The sequence below is a fragment of the Salvelinus namaycush genome, chromosome 9 (genome assembly GCF_016432855.1).
Source record: "Salvelinus namaycush isolate Seneca chromosome 9, SaNama_1.0, whole genome shotgun sequence".
NCBI classification, from domain to species: Eukaryota; Metazoa; Chordata; class Actinopteri; order Salmoniformes; family Salmonidae; genus Salvelinus; species Salvelinus namaycush.
The window spans coordinates 43,777,707-43,798,823 of NC_052315.1; the positions used below are offsets into that span (position 1 = coordinate 43,777,707).

Consider the following 21,117-nt stretch of genomic DNA (forward strand, 5'->3'; position numbering starts at 1 on the left):
TCGATGGATATTTCTCATTTGGGTTACAATCTGTTGTCACGTTACAGTACAAAGACAAATGTAAAAAGGGCTGGTAGAACACGTTTTCTTATCTTTTGGAGTGGTACACAAGTCAGAGTCTGTGAAACTCAAGTGGAAACAGGTGCGAGCTTCATATTATACATTCTGCATGCAGACTGCAGAGACACACTGGACTAAATTTTCAATTGCCATAACAAGACAGTGCTTGCAACCCCTGTTATATCCTATCTACAACTTTTATGTTTACATTTGTTATTATCTCATTATTGAGCGTGTTTATTTTCTTCCACAATGACATGGTCGTTGTAAGAGTGGAAGCATTATGGATGGTCTTTTTGTGGAGGAGAGGACTTGTCTTCTCTGAGCTGGCCGTTGAGCCTTTCAGAAAGCGCCAATGAGAGAGCGGCTCTCACACCAGTGTGTCGCAGTGGGTAAATGTGGCCCCCAGACTGCCTGGTGTCAGGTTACAAACACTGGACACCCCTTAAGTCCTGGTGAAGAGGATTTCACAGCTTTCACAGAGTAGACTGTGATTATGTAATGTATTCGTATTCCAGAGATCCTTTGTTTAGCCATATTGAGTCAGTGAGTTCTGGCTCAAATACTGTACAAGTATGTCCAGAGGAACAGTAGACAAAGTCATCACTGACAACGTCATGGGTATGATATTGATGACCAACCTGGGGTTGGATGCATGATCCACACCTTTCCTATTGCCTCAGTTTCATCAATCAATGTCCTATAAGGTTACACATACAGACAGTACTTAGAATAGCCCAACTATAGAGTACTTACACACTTTTGTCCCTTGCAACTAGAGTGCTTACACAACCAACTAGAATTCAACGCAAACTACATGATGACAAAGATCATGCTCACTGAGGTGACTCATTATTTGTAATCGTGCATGGTCTTTTAATCTTAAAACAATGGTCAGTCTATATTAGGACAAAGCTAGTGAGCTGCATGACATGGTATTGGATAGTCTTTTTGAGGCACATAGATGGCATGTTGTTGATCCCCTCTGAGAGTTGTGACTGGATGTTCTGAAAGAGCCTGGATCATTGAACAAAGTCCACGTTCTAAAATGAGTAGCCTACCTAAGCTCAACCACAGCCACACAGGACAACAGGCAGTCAGGATCTGTCTGTCTCCTAGCAACATGGCAGCACTGAAGGGGCACAGAGGCTCCCAGGGGACCTAAGCCCATCAGACCATTGACAGCACTGTGAAAGCTGTCCACCGCCTAGCCCTGAGGTGACTTCTCAATCAACCCCAGCCCTAATCAAATCAAAATCAAAATGTATTGGTTGCGTACACAGATTTGCTGGTGTTATAGCAGGTGCAGCAAAATTGTGTTTCTAACTCCAACAATGCAGTAGAAGGTCTCACAAATACAATACAAGTAATTTAAAAAAATCCTTATTGATGTCACTTGTGAAATCCACTACAATCAGTGTCGATTAAGGGGAGGAGACAGGTTAAAGAAAGATCTTTAAGCCTTGAGACAATTGGTAGGTGCCAGGCGCACCGGTTTGTGTCAAGAGCTACAACGCTGCTGGGTTTTTCACGCTCAACAGTTTCCTGTGTGTATCAAGAATGACCCACCACCCAAAGGCCATCCAGCCAACTTGACACAACTGTGGGAAGCGTTGGCATCAAACTGGGCCAGCATCCCTGTGGAACGCTTTCGACACCTTTTAGAGTCCATGGCCTGACGAATTGAGGCTGTTCTGAGGGTAAAAGAGGTGGGGGTGCATCTCAATATTAGGAAGTTGTTCCTAATTTTTGGTATACTCAGTGTACATACAGCGTGAGTATACAACAGTATATAAACAGAATATGAGGTTGTCAGCGTTCAATTACTCTACACGGTGCATTCGGAAAGTATTCACACCCCTTGACTTTTTCCGCATTACAGCCTTATTCTAAAATGTTTTAACTTGTTTTTTTCCCCTCATCAATCTACACACAATACCCCATAATGACAAAGCAAACACAGATTTTTGGACATTTTTGCAAATTTATTACAAATAAAAAACTGATATCACATTTACATCAGTATTCAGACCCTTTACTCAGTACTTTGTTGAAGCACCTTTGGCAGCTATTACAGCCTTGAGTCTTCTTGGGTATGACACAGAAGCTTGGCACGCCTGCATTTGAGGAGTTTCTCCCATTCTCTGCAGATCCTCTCAAGCTCTGTCAGGTTGGATGGGGAGTGTCGCTGCACAGCTATTTCAGGTCTCTCCAGAGATGTTAGATCGGGTTCAAGTCCGGGCTCTAGCTGGGCCACTCAAGGACATTCAGAGACCTGTCCCGAAGCCACTTCTGTGTTGTCTTGGCTGTGTGCTTAGGGTCGTTGTGCTGTTGGAAGGAGAACCTTCGCCCCAGGCGGAGTTCCTGAGCGGTCTGGAGCAGGTTTTCATCAAGGATCTCTCTGTACTTTGCTCCGTTCATCTTTACCTCGATCCTGACTACTCTACCAATCCCTGCCGCTGAAAAACATCTCCACAGCATAATGGTGCCACCACCATGCTTCACCATAGAGATGGTGGCAGGTTTTCTCCAGATGTGACGCTTGGCATTCAGGCCAAAGAGTTCAATCTTGGTTTCATCAGACCAGAGAATCTTGTTTCCCATGGTCTGAGGGTCCTTTAGGTGCCTTTTGACAAACTCCAAGCGGGCTGTCATGTACCTTTACTGAGGAGTGGCTTCCGTCTGGCCATTCTACCATAAAGGCCTGATTGGTGGAGTGCTGCAGAGATGGTTGTCCTTCTGGAAGGTTCTCCCATCTCCACAGAGGGACTCTGGAGCTCTGTCAGAGTGACCACCGGGTTTTAGGTCACCTCCTTGAACAAGGCCCTTCTCCCACGATTGCTCAGTTTGGCCGGGCGGCCAGCTCTTGGAAGAGTCTTGGTGGTTCCAAACTTCTTCCTTTTAAGAATGATGGAGGCCACTGTGTTCTTGGGGACCTTCAATGATAGAAATTTTTTGGTACCCTTCCCCAGATCTGTGCCTCGACACAATCCTGTCTCTGAGCTCTACGGACAATTCCTTAGACCTCATGGCTTAGTTTTTGCTCTGACATGCACTGCCAACTGTGGGACCTTATATAGACAGGTGTGTGCCTTTCCAAATCATGTCCATAAATTCATTCAATCCATTTTAGAATAAGGCTGTAATGTAACAAAATGTGGAAAAAGTCAAGGGGTTTGAATACTTTCCGAAAGGCACTGTACATAAGGCATTAGTCTCAAGGTGCAGGACAGAGTACCGAGCAGGTAGCTGGCTAGTGATGGCTGTTCAACAGTCTGATGGCCTGGAGATAGGAGCTGTTTTTAAGTCTCTCTGTGCCGGCTTTGACATAAAAAATAAAAAAAAATTACAAATGAGGGAGAGGATATTATCCTGTTACCACTCACCAGGCCTCTAACCTCCTGCCTGTAGGCTGTCTCGTCGTGGTTGGTAATCAGGCCTTCCACTGTCGTGTCATCAGCAAACTCTATGATTGAGTTGGAGTCGTGCGTAGCCACGCAGTCATGAGTCAATGGGGTCTGAGCACACACCTCTGGGGAGCCTCTGTGTAGAGGATCAGTGTGGTGGAGGTGTTGTTGCCGTGATTGTCAGAAGTCCCTGCCCAGTGACGCGAGCTTACCAGATGAGCTAAATGCCTTCTTGCTTGCATCAAGGCAACCAAAACTGAACAATGCATGAGAGCACCAGCTGTTCCAGACAACTGTGTGATCACATAGTCCCTGTGCCCAAGAATGCCATGGTAACCTGCCTAAATGAGTGCTGGGCCATAGCACTCACATCATGAAGTGCTTTGAAAGGCTGCATCCCAGAAACTCACTACAATTCACATACGGCCCCAACAGATCCACAGATGACACAATCTTCATTGCACTCCACACTAGCCTTTCCTACCTGGACAAAAGGAACACCTACGTGAGAATGCTGTTCGTTGACTCCAGCTCAGCGTTCAACACCATAGCGTCCTCAAAGCTCATTACTAAGCTAAGGACCCTGTGACTAAACACCTCCCTCTGCAACTGGATCCTGGACTACCTGACAGGCCGCCACTAGGTGGTAAGGGTTTGCAACAACACATCTGCAGCGCTGGGGACCCTCAGGGGTGTGTGCTTCGTCCCCTCATGTACTCCCTGTTCACCCACAACCACGTGGCGACACATGACTCCAACACCATCATTATGTTTGCTGATGATCACCGACAACGATGCGACAGCCTACAGGGAGAAGGTCAGTGACCTGTGAGTGTTGTGTCAGGACAACAACCTCTCCATCCATGTGAGCAAGACAAAAGAGCTGATCGTGGACTATATGAAAAGGGGGGCCGAGCACGCCCCGATTCACATCGACAGGGCTGTAGTGGAGCGGGTTGAGAGCTTCAAGTTCCTTGGCGTCCACATCACTGATAAACTATCATGGTCCAAACACACCAAGACAGTCGCAAGAGGGCACGACAACACCTATTCCCCCCTCAGGAGACTGAAAAGATTTGGCATGGGTCCTCAGATCCTCATAAAGTTCTACAGCTGCACCATCGAGAATGTCCTGACTGGATGCATCACCACTTGGTATGGCAACTGCTCTGTATCTGACAGCAAGGCGCTACAGAGGGTAGTGCTTATGGCCCAGTACATCCCTGGGGCCAAGTTTCCTGACATCCAGGACCTTTATATCAGGCATTGTTATAAGGCCCCAAAAAATGTCATAGACTCCAGCCACACTAGTCATAGATCTCTCTGCTATCGCATGGCAAGCGGTACCGGAGTGCCAAGTCTAGGTCCAAAAGGCTACTTAACAGCTTCTACCCCCAAGCCATTAGACTGCTAAGCAAAATAGCCACCCGGACTATTTGCATTGACCTCCTTTTTTATGCTGCTGCTACTTGCTGTGTATTATCTATGCATAGTCACTTTACCCCTACCTACATGCACATATTACCTCAACTAACCTGTACCCCACACATTGACACGGTATATAGCCTCGTTATTGCTATTTTGTGTTACTTTAGTAAAAATAAAAAATTATCTGCATTGTTGGTTAAGGGCTTTTAAGTAAGCATTTCACGGTAAGGCTACACCTGTTGTATTCGAGCATGTGACAAATACATTTTTGTTTTATTTGACATGCCTCTTGTGTCTGAGCCATTCAATTGCGACTCCACTTTGTTCCTGTAATGTTTTTGCCTCATTGATTGAATATAATAGAATACAGCTAGGTTAAATCGAAGGGCAGTTTCCATTTGTTACTGAATATGGCAATATGGAAAATGTTAAACAGATGGTTGTAGTCTGGAAATTGCAGTATTGCCCTTTGTCTTCAATCCATTGTAAAGTTGTGTAGCCTACTTATAAATTTGTGAATTATGCTATGTTATTTTGGTAGTCCATTTTAAGATAGCCGCCCTATAATGGCAGTTCAGAGACAAAATGACAGCGTTTCAGGCCAGTGGTCACTCACCTCCTGATCAGTGCACACTTATCTCCTTTAGGCTACATGCGCTTTCCCCTTCCTGCGATGGGGGGAGCCACCGCTTTAGATTCTAAACGTACTTACTCTCCATTGAAGGAGACTGCCGTTACAAAACAAATGTATTCAAAACCTTTTACTCACTATTCTAGCTAACCAATCTACACTTAACTGTGCTTTTATATAAACTGCAAGTTGAAATATGAAGGCTAATTGCTGGCCTATAATAGGAGTTGAATAAGGAGATTATTACCTAACTCATCATAACTGGACCAGGAAGGACAAAACAAAAGAAAAGCAACATCCAAAATACGGTCCAGTGATCAAATAAATGTAAGTCCATGTGAATGCACCTGCCGCTTTGCTTCAACTCTTGAAAACGCGCAACAGAAGAAGCACTCACAATTTTTATGCAGATACGGTACTTTTGAAAGACCATTCTGAAATCAGTAGCATACCCTTTAAATAGGGACCGGTCTATCAAGTCGAGGTGGTGGTGGATGTCTGCAGAAGATAGCATAAACAAAACAAATAAACCAGATAATCAAATGTTAGTACCAATATATATTAATTTAAGTAGAATTGCAAGTAAACAAATATTTTGATGTGTATTATAAAGGCTTGGTGGATTTTTGTATATTTTAATACGCTGCGTAAGTAACAACACCCCTCCTTGCGCCGAGGTGGTAGCACCACCCCATCTGTTCAGCTCTTGTGAAATTCTGATTGAAACAGATTGTAACTTGCTAGCTAGCACTCTCCGGACCGGGTTGTAATGGCAACTGACTGGATGGAACATCAACAGCAACTTTTGTAATTTATTTGAAGGAAGTTTCAATTAAGGAGGTTTTACACAAACCTTGAGGAAATTATTTCTAATGTGAGAAACCAAGTTATACAATTTTCGGTCCGAAAATGTCCCAGGGATGTACAATTTCTGTGGAAGAGATCCAGTCTTGGTGGGAAGTCCCCGCCATAGCCCACTTCTGTTCGCTGTTCAGGACTGCATTCAACCTACCAGACTTTGAAATTGAGGTAAAGAAGTTCTGGAAAATACATTTAGAATTTTGGGAGACATTTGTTTTCTATTTTTGACTGCTATATTACAATTTCCTTAATTTTTGCCTCGTAGAATGCGTTTGTAGGGTAGTTGAAAAGTACCAACAGTTAACGTTAGGTATAACTTAGCTCATCTTACTATTCAGTATTTCTCTGTTTAACTTACCTACTGTAGCTAGCCAAGTTAGCTAACGTTACTAACTAGCTAGTTGGCTAGCAAGTGCCTACAGTAGCTAGCTAAGTCAGAATGTTTGAAAACTCGTTAAGTCCCAGTTGAAATAAACGTGAACGTTTTATTTCATGGTATGTATGCTGTTACTTTGTATAATAACAAGCCATGTAACGTTAGCTACACCAATGGTTGTATTTTGATAACAACATTAACTAGCTAACGTTTAGTTCTTGCCAGCCGAAACAAAACCATGTGGTGGGATCCATTTGTTTTCATTTGGTGAAATCGAACGTTTCGCTTGTGTTTATAGCCATCCATAGTAAATCGCACGTCTTTGTCCAAATGTTAACCAAGTTATAGATTAAAACAAATGTAAATTATATCACCGTGAAATAGCTCGAAGTTATAGCTATTTGTAACGTAATTTATTAAGACGAGAGCCATAACTATTCTCTTTAGCGAATACTCTCAACGCAATAAATCACATGCACGTGAATAAAGGGTACTGTTACTTGCAGGTTGTATCTTACTTGTTTTTGATCCACTGTTGCCATGTTTTTATCAAATAGTCAAGTTCATGACGAGAGTTTCGAGTTTATTGTCTAGCAAGCCATCTGGCTTGGGTAGCATTTGACATTCTGCCATTGTTTTATTATCTCATGTTTTAACGTTAGAATGATGAAACAGTCGTTAAAAATTGTTTTCTATGAAGCAAACAGAAATGCATGTCGAGCGTCAGCGTACATTAGTAAAGTAACGCGCGAAATGACCGACTATGTGGTAATAATTTTACGTATTACACTTCTGTTACATAATTCAACTTTATCATCGGTTTCTAGCAATTCCAACAGAGTGGTTTCGTTTGTAGTTTGCTGCTCCATAATGAACACTGCTTGGCTGATTTAGTATGCAATAATGGGGATTGTTTGATCCATCGAAAAATGATGGGACTTGAAGAAAATGTGTAAGGTCAACAGCCCCCATTACCCATCCACCCCCACCCCTCTCGGGAGTGAAAATCACACGCAGGCATCGCTTTGTTATTGGATGAAGGATAGGGTGGGAAACATCACCTCTAGTTTGTAGGAAAGTTGATATGATCTTTTATAACTGTTAACAGGATATATATGAATGCATGTGAATATAAAACACAATACTGCAGCAATCGGCGAGTGATATCATGATACAAACGCCCCGATTCTGTAGAACTCCGTTTTGCACAATTGTGTTTTACGCGGTGCGCGTCTTGCAGCCACTGCGAGCGATTGACTGTCTATCTTTAACCGCATCACTAGGCACAGATCACTTGTGCTGCCTTGCCTGCATCCAATGTAGCTGATTTCGAGGAACATCTTATTCGATGGATCGTGTAATCATTGACGCATATCAATAACTACATCTATGATGGTGAGGTTTTGATAGCAGATATGTCCTGCGCAAATGCGCACCATAAACCGAGCCACCGATTTGTGACACTTTAATTTATAGATTTGAAGTCTTAGTCAGGCACACTCTTTGTTGTCCAAGGTCACACGTCTATTGTGCTCTGGGCAATAAAGTTAAGAGTAGAACCTATATTTCTGAATGAATGTCAAAGCCCTTCACTTAATTGATATAGCCAATTCAATCTACATACCACTTAAAGTGGTGAAAATCGACTTACCTCCATTTCAAAAATACTTCTGGGATTATGTAAAGGAAGAGTGTGCATACTCTAATCTGTCTTTGTCACTCTTAATTGCTAGAAGACAACATTGTAGAGAGTACAGATTGTATTGTGCTGTCTTTGAAACATTAATTTAGTAGATAACACTATCTGGTGCATTTGTTAACATGTGGAAGGAAACAGTTCTTCTCAGAATGTGCTTAACTTTGTTATGCATATTAATAAATGTGCCTTCTCACACCGCTACGGTGTGCAATAAATCCCTGGTACGCACCGTCTTTTGTGTGTTAATGCTCACTTAACCACTTTGCTTTCAGTATAGACCCAGTCGGTATTAGAATGCAGCCCTGTCTACCTGTGGGGAAAACAACCTGTGGTTACCCCATTGGTTTACAGCAAAAACTAAATTTAAGTCTAAAGATTACTTTTCAACATTCCCTGCTCCCGAGTGTTCTCAGTACTTAGAAAAACGTAATATTGTAGGGCTTCTTATGCCCCTTTTCACAAAGGTGCTAGCAGTCATGTGAGTGATTGCTAGCTAGCCAAGACCAACAACACAAACAAACTGACTATACAGATACAAATAGTGAGTGGAGTTTAGTATAGTCTGTTTTATAATAAGTTAAATGTCTTACCTGTGATAATGTTTTCCACACACATAGCTACATGTAGCCTACTTGGACACCGGGTCCACACATTTCTCACTCTTCCATGTCCCTACGTGGGAGCATTGCAAACCATAGGTCGGGGTATTTGACCTTCTTACATGTACATTGACCAACACTCCAGCTTTTCAGCAGGTTTTGTTAATTCTGTATAACTAAAAGCTCTTTTACAATGGGAAATGTTTGTTTCCCTCTAAATTGTGGTTGAGGGGAATTCCTTATTACGTCAATATATCTCTTGTTTAGCTATAGAGAATCAAGCTTTCTGTGATATTGTAATGCAATGACAGATTTAGGGTGTGTTTGTAAATTAGCTCTGGCTATCTACTCCGATTTCAGAGTAGTGATAGTGCGCTGAATAACTGATGAATTAACGATTGCTCAACACCTGTTGAATATGGCCTGTGTTATCAAAAAAATAAAAAAAATTGGTGCCTGCAGCACAGTTACATGCTGACCAAACCGCTCGCATACGCTCGCTTTGCAAAATAAATGTACACATGCATGTTATTCAATCATTGCACCCACACTGCTCGCGTGCGCCAACGAGTGTCTGCGTTGCCAGGCGCAAAAATAGTCAGTTCTATTCGTGAAGCTGAACGCGAGGCAAGTCCTGCCTCTCCCATCTCCTCATTGGTTTATAGAAGCAGATACCCACGTGCCATCTCCTTATTGGTTATCCCCACGTGGGTGATTGAAAGATGAACTGAGGTCGTCCGGTTGTGGGAATACACCTTAATATGAAAGTTCGATGCCAATCGCCGTCGAAATGGCCTGGAAGGAGGAGAGATTGTTTTGTGTGGCTTAATTGTCAGAGTAGAGGACCTTGTGCATTTCAGGTAAAATAACAACTCAACGTTTATGTCCCAGGACAAATTAGCCAGCAACAGCAAGCTAGCTAAATTGGACAAATTAATGCTAAATTGCCATAAATGTTTAATGCTTTTTCTTTTATTCATATTTTTTTTTTTTTTACCCCCAATTTCGTGGTATCCAATTGGTAGTAGTTAGTCTTGTCTCATCGCTGCAACTCCCGTACGGACTCGGGAGAGACGAAGGTCGAGAGCAATGCGTCCTCTGAAAGACAACCCAACCAAGCCGCACTGCTTCTTGACACAATGCACATCCAACCCGGAAGCCAGCCGCACCAATGTGTCGGAGGGAACACCGTACACCTGGCGACCTGGTCAGCGTGCACTGCGCCCGGCCCGCCACAGGATTTGCTAGTGCGAGATGAGACGAGGATATCCCTGCCGGCCAAACCCTCCCTAACCTGGACGACGCTGGGCCAATTGTGCGCTGCACCATGGGCCTCCCGGTCGCGGCCGGCTGCGACAGAGCCTGGGCTCGAACCCAGAATCTCTGGTGGCACAGCTAGCACTGCGACGCAGTGCCTTAGACCACTGCGCCACCCGGGAGGTGTTTAATGCTTTTTCGACCTGTCCCAAAATTAACATAATTGGTTCGGTGTTTGTTTTGATATTTCAACCTGCGTGTTGTGATCACGTTTGGTGTGGGGGGACAAAATCAAGTTGTGCACGATGGCTTCCGGTTTGGGCATGGTGTTCGTCAACAACGCTCTGGATAACAACCTAACCAGCTCTGCCTGGGTGAGTAAAATGGTCAGTGAGGTGTCCTGTCATTTGTGTGTGGAAGTAGCTAGCTAGCTAGCCTACGTTAGCCAGTTAGAACGGCAGTCAAGCACTCATGCTGAGGTCAGAACGCTCGGAAACAACCCTACTCCTCAGCCAGAGCGTCCAGTGTGCGCTCTGAAAGGGAAACGCTCTGATTTTATGTAAGGCAATCTGACAACGCTCTGAATTTACGGCACTCTGGCACTCCATAGTGAATTTACAAACGTGCCCTGAGACTCCCTGACGTATCAAAAAGTTTGTTCTGAAGTGTCTGTCCTATATCTAATGACAAAGTGAAACCTGTTTTTGCTTTGTCATTATGGGGTATTGTGTTTATTAATTTGAAATGTTTTATTTAACCCATTTTAGAAAATGGCTGTAATGTAACAACATGTGCAAAAATTCACGGGGTCTGAATGCTTTCCAAATGCACTGTATATAGCTATAGCCAACGTGATATCACTCTCAACCAATCTGATATATTCATTGCATAACATGACATTATGTGTTTAGGGGCTCTGACATCAGTCATTTGGACATTATAATTGCAACCTAATTGAACCTTTTTTGTTGAAGCATTTATTAATAAAAGCAAGGATTGTCTGAAAGCCTTACACAGGTAGGCTATTTATACACTGGCCCAAATGGAACTGAGCAGAAAGATTGCCGGTTCTCCTCACTGTTTGAGACAAACTAAGCCCAATCAGTGAATTGTGGTCCTGGGTGATCTAATGTGTTACATTAGCTTGCCTATAATGGAACAGAGCTTAGTGGATAGCTCTGTTCCTCATTTGGTTTGTTCTGTTTTTAGTCCTAATGTCTGCTCTTAAATGGCAGTGCTGATAAAAGCAGGTGGCTTGCTCAGTAAATAGCACACAAATCCAGGTTTAAGAGGATCTAGTGTCTTTGATGTGTCCTTGTCTATGGGGTGATCGTATGACCAAACCGGAGTAAATTATCAACTGAGATGAGACTAAACCTGTGTCTCACTTGACTGAACGGAGAGCCCAAGCACTTTAGGAGATCACTTCAAGCTCTTCCTGTATTCACCAGCATGTATACATATGCAGCCTAAATCACCTGTTGCCCAGACTAGATCTAATTACAATATTTTAATTGAAGGCTGCATTTTAGCCTTTAGGCCCACTTCTGGGATGTGAGTTCGAGTTTATAATGCTCAGTATATCTGCGAAGCCTTGAGGATATGTGGCCACACAGCTAGGATGTTCAAACTATGTTCGACCTGTTTGGATGGACTCCATGGTTTAGCGTATGTTTGAGAGAGCCCCCTCACTGGTGGTGTGGAGAGAGGGGTTCCTCTGAGGGATTTCTCCTGGGGCTCGGTGAACACTCTGGGGCTCTGTGTTAAGGCAGGGGGGACACTCTATATTTTTTTTAACGCTGCATACCATGAGATACCGTGGAGGCAAGCAGGCCTACAGTAACATGGTAGTCTTGACGAGTCCAGTCCACCATTGTCTCTGTCTTGAAGAGTAGTCCAACCGAAATGTTCCTTGTCTTAAATGTTTCCGGTTAAAACACCTATTTTTGGGTTTGATTAATTACGGCCAGTGAATAGAATGTTATTTCTTATCAAATCCTAGAACGTGAATAACATTCTTTACATAGAAGATGCAACCAGGCTGTTTCTTTGAACTCCACCACCACAGATCTTAGAAGATACTCATTTCCTGTGTTCGTACTGTCTGTGTCTTAGTGCTGCACAGAGCTAAGTGCCACCATCTGTGAGCATTGAGGTTGGGTTAGTGAAAGGAAAGATTAATCTATTTTGAATATTATCATTTTTGTGCATCTCTGAGCGATGTTCTATTGATCCTCGGGATTGTTTCATGTCTTCATGTGTATCTGAGCTATTGCCGTTCAAGCAAGTATAAATACAGCCGGTATGATGATTTTTGCATCTTTCCTTTTTAAAGAGTTGATGTGGAGGGAGGCAGGAAGTGGCTGTCATTCCCCTGACAGAATGGTCCGTTCTTCCTCTGGTATCGAGTGCTGGGTGATTTGAGTCAAACCTAGGTCAACATTTCATAAGTCTGTCTGTCCAGCATTTTGGACATAGCAACGCATGTCTCAGGGAGGCTGGTGTCCTGTCTTCCACATTCTCTAACACTGGATGCACAGGTTGGTCAACATTGTGTCCACTGAGCACTTCAACCAACTGTCCCTGACACATTCATTGGCTCTTGTTAATCTTCTGTTCTGGTTTTGTCCTCTTCTGTCAGAATTGGCAGTTGGGAGGAAAGCAGGGGTAGACGCACGTCTAAAATGCTTCGTGTTGTAATTTGTGCTTGGCATCACTCATTTTGCGCATCAGTTGCAGTTCTGTATTCGGATGGGAATTCACAAATGGGCATTCAATCGGCAGACAGCGCTCTGACTGTGTAGCTACTTTTCTTCAGTACTTTTTTCTCAGTGTAGCCTACTTTTAATAGGTAAAATATAAGATTTACTTCAAGCAAAACATTAGGAAATGTAGCTGGCTACATTCTGTCTATGATAAACAATATGATGGCCATGCTCATTTACTTGTGTGGCTGCTAGCCAAATAGCTTTGTGTTTAAGTTGTCATCTGATGAGAATTAAGCTATTTTCTGCCGAAATATGTTGCACTTATGTATTATCTGTGGAGGAAAACTATATTTGCACGTCGATCTCTTGATGTTCTGCGTTTTTAAAAATGCATATTTTTGAACTAGCCCTTATGAGTAATGGGCTTCTTGTGTGGAGAGAGTGTAAAGAACAGTTTTAGGCCTATTTTGATACCGGTCATCTCTGCAGAGGAAATTATCAACATGCTAGAGAGGCAAACGTGTAAGGATTGACTTAAAGAATGTATGTAATGCCTTTTTCCCACAAGCTCTACATGGGTCAAATAGCTTGTCTCTTGGTCATAAAGCTCAGGATGGCGGGAATGGCTCAGTGGGAAGAATGCACTGTGGATTTTTACCAGGAGCCCTCTTATGAATGTCACATAGCAGAACTTTTGTACCTTGTGAAATCGCTACCAACTGGACATTAACAAATCCAGTGGGGAGGTGGTGTTGTCGTCGAGCGGCTCTTCTTTTCCGGGCTGTGGTTCCGGTGGGTGGTGATGGAGATTTTTCTTGGCAGGGTCACAAAACGGCCCCTTGCACTTTGTTCCCCTGTTACACTTCACTGTCGCTCCCAGTCTCCCCTGGCCAAAGGGAGAGGGACTCTGCAGGAAGAGGCCTCGGCCAACCTGGCCGTCCCCCTGCTTCTTTGTCTCCGTGGAGGCACGCTTGATTTCCTGGCAGTGTGGCTGTGAAATGAGCCCTGAAATCTCAGAGCCTCCGAGCCTCCCCTGGATCCTCCAGGATGTGCCTTCCACCACCAGCACTGCCAGCCAGAGCCTATCCTTCTACTGGAGAAAGTTACATATCAGGATATTATTTTTGACAATATATCGTTCTGAAAATATCACACTATTTTTGTGCTAGTTTGCTGTCCCTGGACCAAAACTCCAGTATTTTTCATTCCTAGCTTGTTCTCAATCTTTTTAATTAGGGAGCCAATTTTAGTTTTTAGCGCTTTTGTTTCTATAACTGATCAAAACTTGTTCACATGGCTCTCTTGTCCCTCTACAGCAGACATAAACTCAGCAAAAAAAGACTTGTCCTCTCACTTGTCAACTGTGTTTTATTTTCAGCAAACTTAACATGTGTAAATATTTGTGTGAACATAAGATCCAACAACTGAGACATAAACTGAACAAGTTCCACAGACGTGTGACTAACAAATGGAATAATGTGTCCCTGAACAACTGGGGGATCAAAATCAAAATTAACAGTCAATATCTGGTGTGGCCACCAGTCGCATTAAGTACTGCAGTGCATCTCCTCCTCATGGACTGCACCAGATTTGCCAGTTCTTGCTGTGAGATGTTACCCCACTCTTCCACCAAGGCACCTGCAAGTTCCCGGACATTTCTGGGGGGAATGGCCCTAGCCCTCACCCTCCGATCCAACAGGTCCCAGACGTGCTCAATGGGATTGAGATCCGGGCTCATTGCTGGCCATGGCAGAACACTGACATTTCTGTCTTGCAGGAAATCACGCACAGAACGAGCAGTATGGCTGGTGGCATTGTCATGCTGAAGGGTCATGTCAGGATGAGCCTGCAGGAAAGGTACCACATGAGGGAGGAGGATGTCTTCCCCGTAAGGCACAGCGGTGAAATTGCCTGCAATGACCACAAGCTCAGTCCGATGATGCTGTGACACACCGCCCCAGACCATGACGGACCCTCCACCTCCAAATCGATCCTGCTCCAGAGTACAGGCCTCGGTGTAACGCTCATTCCTTTGACGATAAACCCGAATCCTACCATCCCCCCTGGTGAGACAAAATTGCAACTCGTCAGTGAAGAGCACTTTTTGCCAATCCTGTCTGGTCCAGCGACGGTGGGTTTGTGCCCATAGGCGACGTTGTTGCCGGTGATGTCGGGTGAGGACCTGCCTCGGTCCAACCTCTGTCCGCAATAGGCTGAGAGTCTGAGCACTGATGGAGAGATTGTACGTTCCTGGTGTAACTCAAGCAGTTGTTGCCATCCTGTACCTGTCCCGCAGGTGTAATGTTTGGATGTATCGATCCTGTGCAGGTGTTGTTACACATGGTCTGCCACTGCGAGGACGATCAGCTGTCCTCCCTGTAGCGCTGTCTTAGGCGTCTCACAGTACGGACATTGCAATTTATTGCCCTGGCCACATCTGCAGTCCTCCTTGCAGCATGCCTAAGGCGCATTCAGGCAGATGACCAGGGACCCTGGGCATCTTTCTTTTTGTGTTTTTCCAGTCAGTAGAAAAGCCTCTCTAGTGGCCTAAGTTTTCATAATTGTGACATTAATTGCCTACTGTCTGTAAGCTGTTAGTGTCTTAACGACCGTTCCACAGGTGCATGTTCATTTAATTGTTTATGGTTCATTGAACAAGCATGGGAAACAGTGTTTAAACCCTTTACAATGAAGATCTGAAGTTATTTGGATTTTTACGAATTATCTTCGAAAGACAGTCCTGAAGAAGGGACGTTTCTTTTTTTGCTGAGTTTATATGGTGTGCAATATGTTTATGTTTAACATCAAGTTGCAATGATCACAGTATTGAATTGAAATGCATATTGAATTGTGAGAATCGCAAAACATATCGTATCATGATAATATCGTATCGTGAGTTTCCTGGACATTCTTAGCCCTATTGGAGATGTGTTTGTCACTGTGCTGGTATTTGGTTCAGCGTGTCTGATTCCATACATCTTCATCAGCTGTCTGACGTTATCTGGAGAGCAGCAGGGAAATTGGCCTCTTTCTGGGGCTGTTTATTAAACTTGAGACAGGCAGAGGGATGAGAGCGAGGTACTAATTTGCTTTGAGGGTGAATCGATTAAGAGCCACGCTGAAGGCGGACGAGGCGGAAATCTGTCTGCTTCAGCTGCTGCTATCTGCACAGACGATACACTGAAACAGGTCCTGGTCCGTAAAAGATCAGGGGCATTCTGTTCTTTCCATTCTTTATGGAGCCAACCTACTGTGGAGAAGAGCCACAGGACCTGACCAGGCAGTTCTCAACAAACTGAAATTAACAAGTAATGTAGGTTTCTAGGTCCTTTTACCATTTTGGATGTTGTTTATTGGTCTGAAGCCGTTGAAAGTATTTCACAACCACTGCGTTCTAATTCCTACTTTTAAACAAACTCCTGCCGCCATTAGGGCTGGGAATTCCCAGGGACCTCACGATACAGTATTATCACGATACGTAGATTCCGTTACAATATGTATTGCGACTCTCAAGATTATATATCAATTGCAATTTGATACTGCGATTGGAACATCAATACATTTCTCACTATATATATGGTTATCCACTAACTGCACACAGTGGGTAAATAAGCACTTTAGTGATATCACTCACTATTTGATATTAAACTCTCCTTAATTAGGTCTTTGATCTTTGTGAAATACATCAATCAGAGAACCTAAAGTTCTCAAACAGCCACATCAAAAGTGATTTGTATTTTGTATAGAGAAGGAGAATCCTCATCCACCCTACTAGTGAGGCCTCAGAGTGCAGACAGTCCAGTGTATTTTACCAAGACCCATATAGGTATTCATGTTCTGAATAATTCAGTGGGTCTTTCAAATATTTCATTAACAGTATATCCAAAAAGTTAGATTTTGAAACCTAATACATCCGATAATAAGCACCGAGCTCTGACAGAGCGGTGCAGCTTTCTTGCCACCACTTTGGACGATTTTACATATTGTGGTGGTCGTCTGCAAGGTTGTTTCTGCAGGTTGCAACAGAAAAGTGAGCCTGTCAGGTAGCCTTCGTTCTCGCACAGCATCCAGCCTAGCTGATGCGACATGAAGCATGAAAATGCTAATATACAGTGCATTCGGGAAGTTTTCAGACCCCTTAGCTTTTTCCACATTTTGTTATGTTACAGCCTTATTCTAAAATGGATGAAATCATTGTTTTCCCTCATTAATCTACACACAATACCCCATAATGACAAAGCGAAAACGGGTTTATAGACATTTTTGCTTTTTTATCCATAATAAAAAAGATACCTTGTTTACATAAGTATTCAGACCCTTTGCTATGAGACTTGAAATTGAGCTCGGGTGCATCCTGTTTCCATTGATCATCCTGGAGATGTATCTACAACTTGATTGGAGTCCACCTGTGGTAAATTCAATTGATTGGACATGATTTGGAAAGGTACACACCTGTCTATATAAGGTCCCACAGTTGATAGTGCATGTGAGGGCATAAACCAAGCCATGAGGTCAAAGGAATTGTCCGTAGAGCTCCGAGACAGGATTGTGTCGAGGCACAGATCTGGAGAAGGATACCACAACATTTCTGCAGCATTGAAGGTCCCCAAGAACACAGTGGCCTCCATTCTTAAATGGAAGAAGTTTGGAACCACCAAGACTCTTACTAGAGCTGGCCGCCCGGCCAAACTGAGCAGTCGGGGGAGAAGGACCTAGGTCAGGGAGGTGACCAAGAACCTGATGGTCACTCTGACAGCGCTCCAGAGTTCTTCTGTGGAGATGAGAGAAACTTCCAGACAGACAACCATCTCTGTAGCACTCCACCAATCAGGCCTTTATGGTAGAGTTGCCAGACGGAAGCCACTCCTCTTTAAAAGGCACGACTGCTTGCTTGAAGTTGGCCAAAAGGCACATAATGGACTCGGGCCATGAGTAACAAGATTCTGGTCCTTACCCTGTAAGCAGTCAATGACTAACTTCTCTGAACAGGGAAGAAGAACAAAAATAACATCACAATTCTCTGGGATTACATTACATAGGATGAAGAAACTACTCTGAGCCGCAGCCCCATACTACTTGTTAGACAGAGAGCTGATACTATACACAGTGTGCAAAACATTAACAACACCTTCCTAATATTGAGTTGCCCAGAACAGCCTCAAATTGTTGGGGCATGGACTCTACAAGGTGTCACAGGGATGCTGGCACATGTTGACTCCAATGCTTCCCACAGTTGTCAAGTTGGCTGGATGTCCTTTTGGTGGTGGACCATTCTTGATACACACGGGAAACTGAAAAACCCAGCAGCGTTGCAGTTCTTGACACAAACCGGTGCGCCTGGCACCTAGTACCATACCCCGTTCAAAGGCACTTAAATCTTTTGTCTTGGCCATTCACCCTCAATTGTCTCAAGCCTTAAACATCCTTTTTTTAACCTGCTTTAACTTCCCCTTCATCTATACCAGCGGTCACCAACCACTCGATCTTGATCAACTGGTCGATTTCCAAGACATTCTTAGTCAATCGACAAAAATGGAAAAAGCACAACAATAAAGTCTTGCGTTCCTGTTTTTATTTATTTGTCTCGTGCAGTTGGCGGTAGGTGCACCCCATTTAGCTGCCCTGCACGCCGCTTAGGCAAAGTGTTCTCATTTGGAACCAGGTGGACCCTCAGTCTGCTGCTCTCTCCCTCCGCTGAGACTGACCATCAGATGCAGGCACTATCAGCCCAGTATAATCGAAAGCAAATTATTGAAATGTTTCTCACTCGGCTGTGCCTCAAGTAATACAATGACTGATCTATTACCGGTGTCATCATATAGTCTACCTCAAATTTTCCGAACAACAATGCATTGGCAGGGATTGCAATTCAAGCAAAGCCAATATGCGGTGATAATGTATTGGGCCTATAGCCTACTGCACAAACCTCATTTGCTACAGTACTGGTTTAATAGGTTAATTTAGCATAGGCTTGCTTTTTAAGTCAAGATTAAAAAAAAATATATATATATTTTTTTTAAGCATGAGTGGTTGATCTTGGCTTGCATTTTGACTCTGATCTTGACTCAAAGTTAGTGTCCACTGATCTACACTATTGAATTTAACCATTAAGAGATCATAGCTTCCACTCGGATTCACCTGGTCAGTCTGTCATAATGTTTTGTACAGTGTGTGTGATTGGTGTTGGGGGGGGGGGGGGTCTGTGGATGGCTTTTGACAAAGTTTGGTCCAAATCGAATGTTGGGTACTATATTTGAGTATTATATGAATCCTATCTTTAAATGGCTTTTTACATTTTTTGGGGGTGGAATCATTAGCTTAATTTCTTAAATTATATTTCAACAAAATGATGCATGAATGTTAATCTGATTCTAACAAACTATTTCAGAACAATCTGATGGTGGATGTCAATCCTTTTTATTGTACTTTTTGAGGTGGACTGACCCTACTAAGTTGAGTACATTTTTGAATATTATGTTTTAATGTCTGGATTCTGTCCGCATTCTCCGCACCACAGGTTTTTATAGGGCCCATGTCTCCCCACCCAACTTGGGCTGGGCTGTTCAGTGTGCCAGCGCTAAATAGCCTTTTATTCATCTAGCCACCAGAGCGGAGCGGCTCCAGCCCTGGCATCACCATGACTAAACCCCAGATGGTGGCTCTTTCTTTGCCTTCCCTCTGGAGGGTGGAGGTGCTGCTGACTGGGTGCTGCTGCAGCCTGTCTTGACTGGGTGGGGGCTTCTATTCTTCCTAGGCCTGCGCCTGATTGGAAAGGAAGATTTAGTCCTATTAGAGCGGGGAGCTGAGTGAGCAAGGCCTCTTGTCTAAAAGCAAATGGATTAGAGTGAAAGATCTATAGAGTTTGTGACGTCCCCCAAGTTTAGACGGTGCCCTCTGGTATCCGCTGATTTGCAGTGTGTGGATTATAAATCGGAGATAACAGTCACTTAAAGCGTGCTGCTGGAGTCTGGGTTGAATTAAGGGCTTTGATGTGAGGGTGGGGGGGGTCCTCAGTGGAGCTTCTGTGGTTTTTGGGAGGAAGTGAGCGTTGGTTGTGGGATCTGCGCTATCAATAAGGAATGGGTCAGCTGGCCATGTTGCAGCCAGCATAACGCTGCGTCTTGAAAAAGATCAGCGGTCATAGCTTTACCTTTTTTAACCCTGGCCTGCTCAGCTCTTTTGTCAGCCATACAACAATAATGAGCTTTTCATCATCCGTGTGTTTTATCGTACCGTCTCAGCTGAATACATCCAGAGTTCTCTCGTAGCTCTGCGCTTCACACCACCCAGCCTCCCAACACATCCCACTCCGACTCATCCTCTGAATGTGCCACACCTGCAACCCTCACACAGCTATGTTGGGTAACTCAAAGCGCAATCCTTTTCACACCCTGCTGTAATCCCTCAAGGATATGGATCCTTCATTAATACACAGGCACTCATACACACATTCTTAGTCCTTTAGAGTGCATGTCTCTCTAACAACCATGCCCAGGCATATTGTAAGAGCCAGCTTCCCTCCCCCAGCTGTGATTGACAAGTGAGAGGAGCAGTACATGCATGAGATGGTTTCACATCAGGAGATGGGGGGTGAGGGTCACGTACACTGGGGTTTGTTTCAACCAGCTCCATTGTTGCTGCTCCCCATGGCTCCCTCTCTCTGTCTCCAGTCTGGGGCAGCCTCTACCCTCGCTGCTCTGCTCTCTCAAGGGCTCCTCTTGTTGTTGGCTTGTAGAGAAGATCGAACATGGTAGAAGGTACGTTACTTATGAGCTTCTCTGAATCAGGTCTTGTCTAGGGGGATTCCTTGAAAGCCAGCAACAACTAAGCCTAACTAATATGTATTTAGTGTGCCTGGCAGCCGTGTGTTTGCGTGCCACGCTCAATACAGTGTGATGCAAGATCACATTGAGCAGGTAAGAGCGGGGTGGGAAATCTTTCGGACAGGAGGGCAGTGCTGTTCTTCCCTCAAGACAAGAGGGGAGAGTGTGTGTTGGTGGGGGTGAGTGCATTAACCAGCGGGAATCTCCCCACCGCCTCAGACTGGGAGAGGGGGTTTGCTGTTTGTGTGTGAGGAAGGCGTAGATTGGG

At 44.0% G+C, this 21,117-nt stretch overlaps 1 protein-coding gene across 1 annotated transcript in view; it reads left to right on the forward strand.

Annotated features, from left to right (window-relative positions):
• The first annotated feature begins 6,291 nt into the window (after positions 1 to 6,291).
• LOC120053283 (cat eye syndrome critical region protein 2-like) overlaps positions 6,292 to 21,117 on the forward strand; it is a 68,008-nt gene continuing 53,182 nt past the window's right edge. The window contains 1 exon segment of the mRNA XM_039000421.1: positions 6,292 to 6,555. Coding sequence (XP_038856349.1) covers positions 6,436 to 6,555 — 120 coding nt within the window. The 5' untranslated portion in view covers positions 6,292 to 6,435.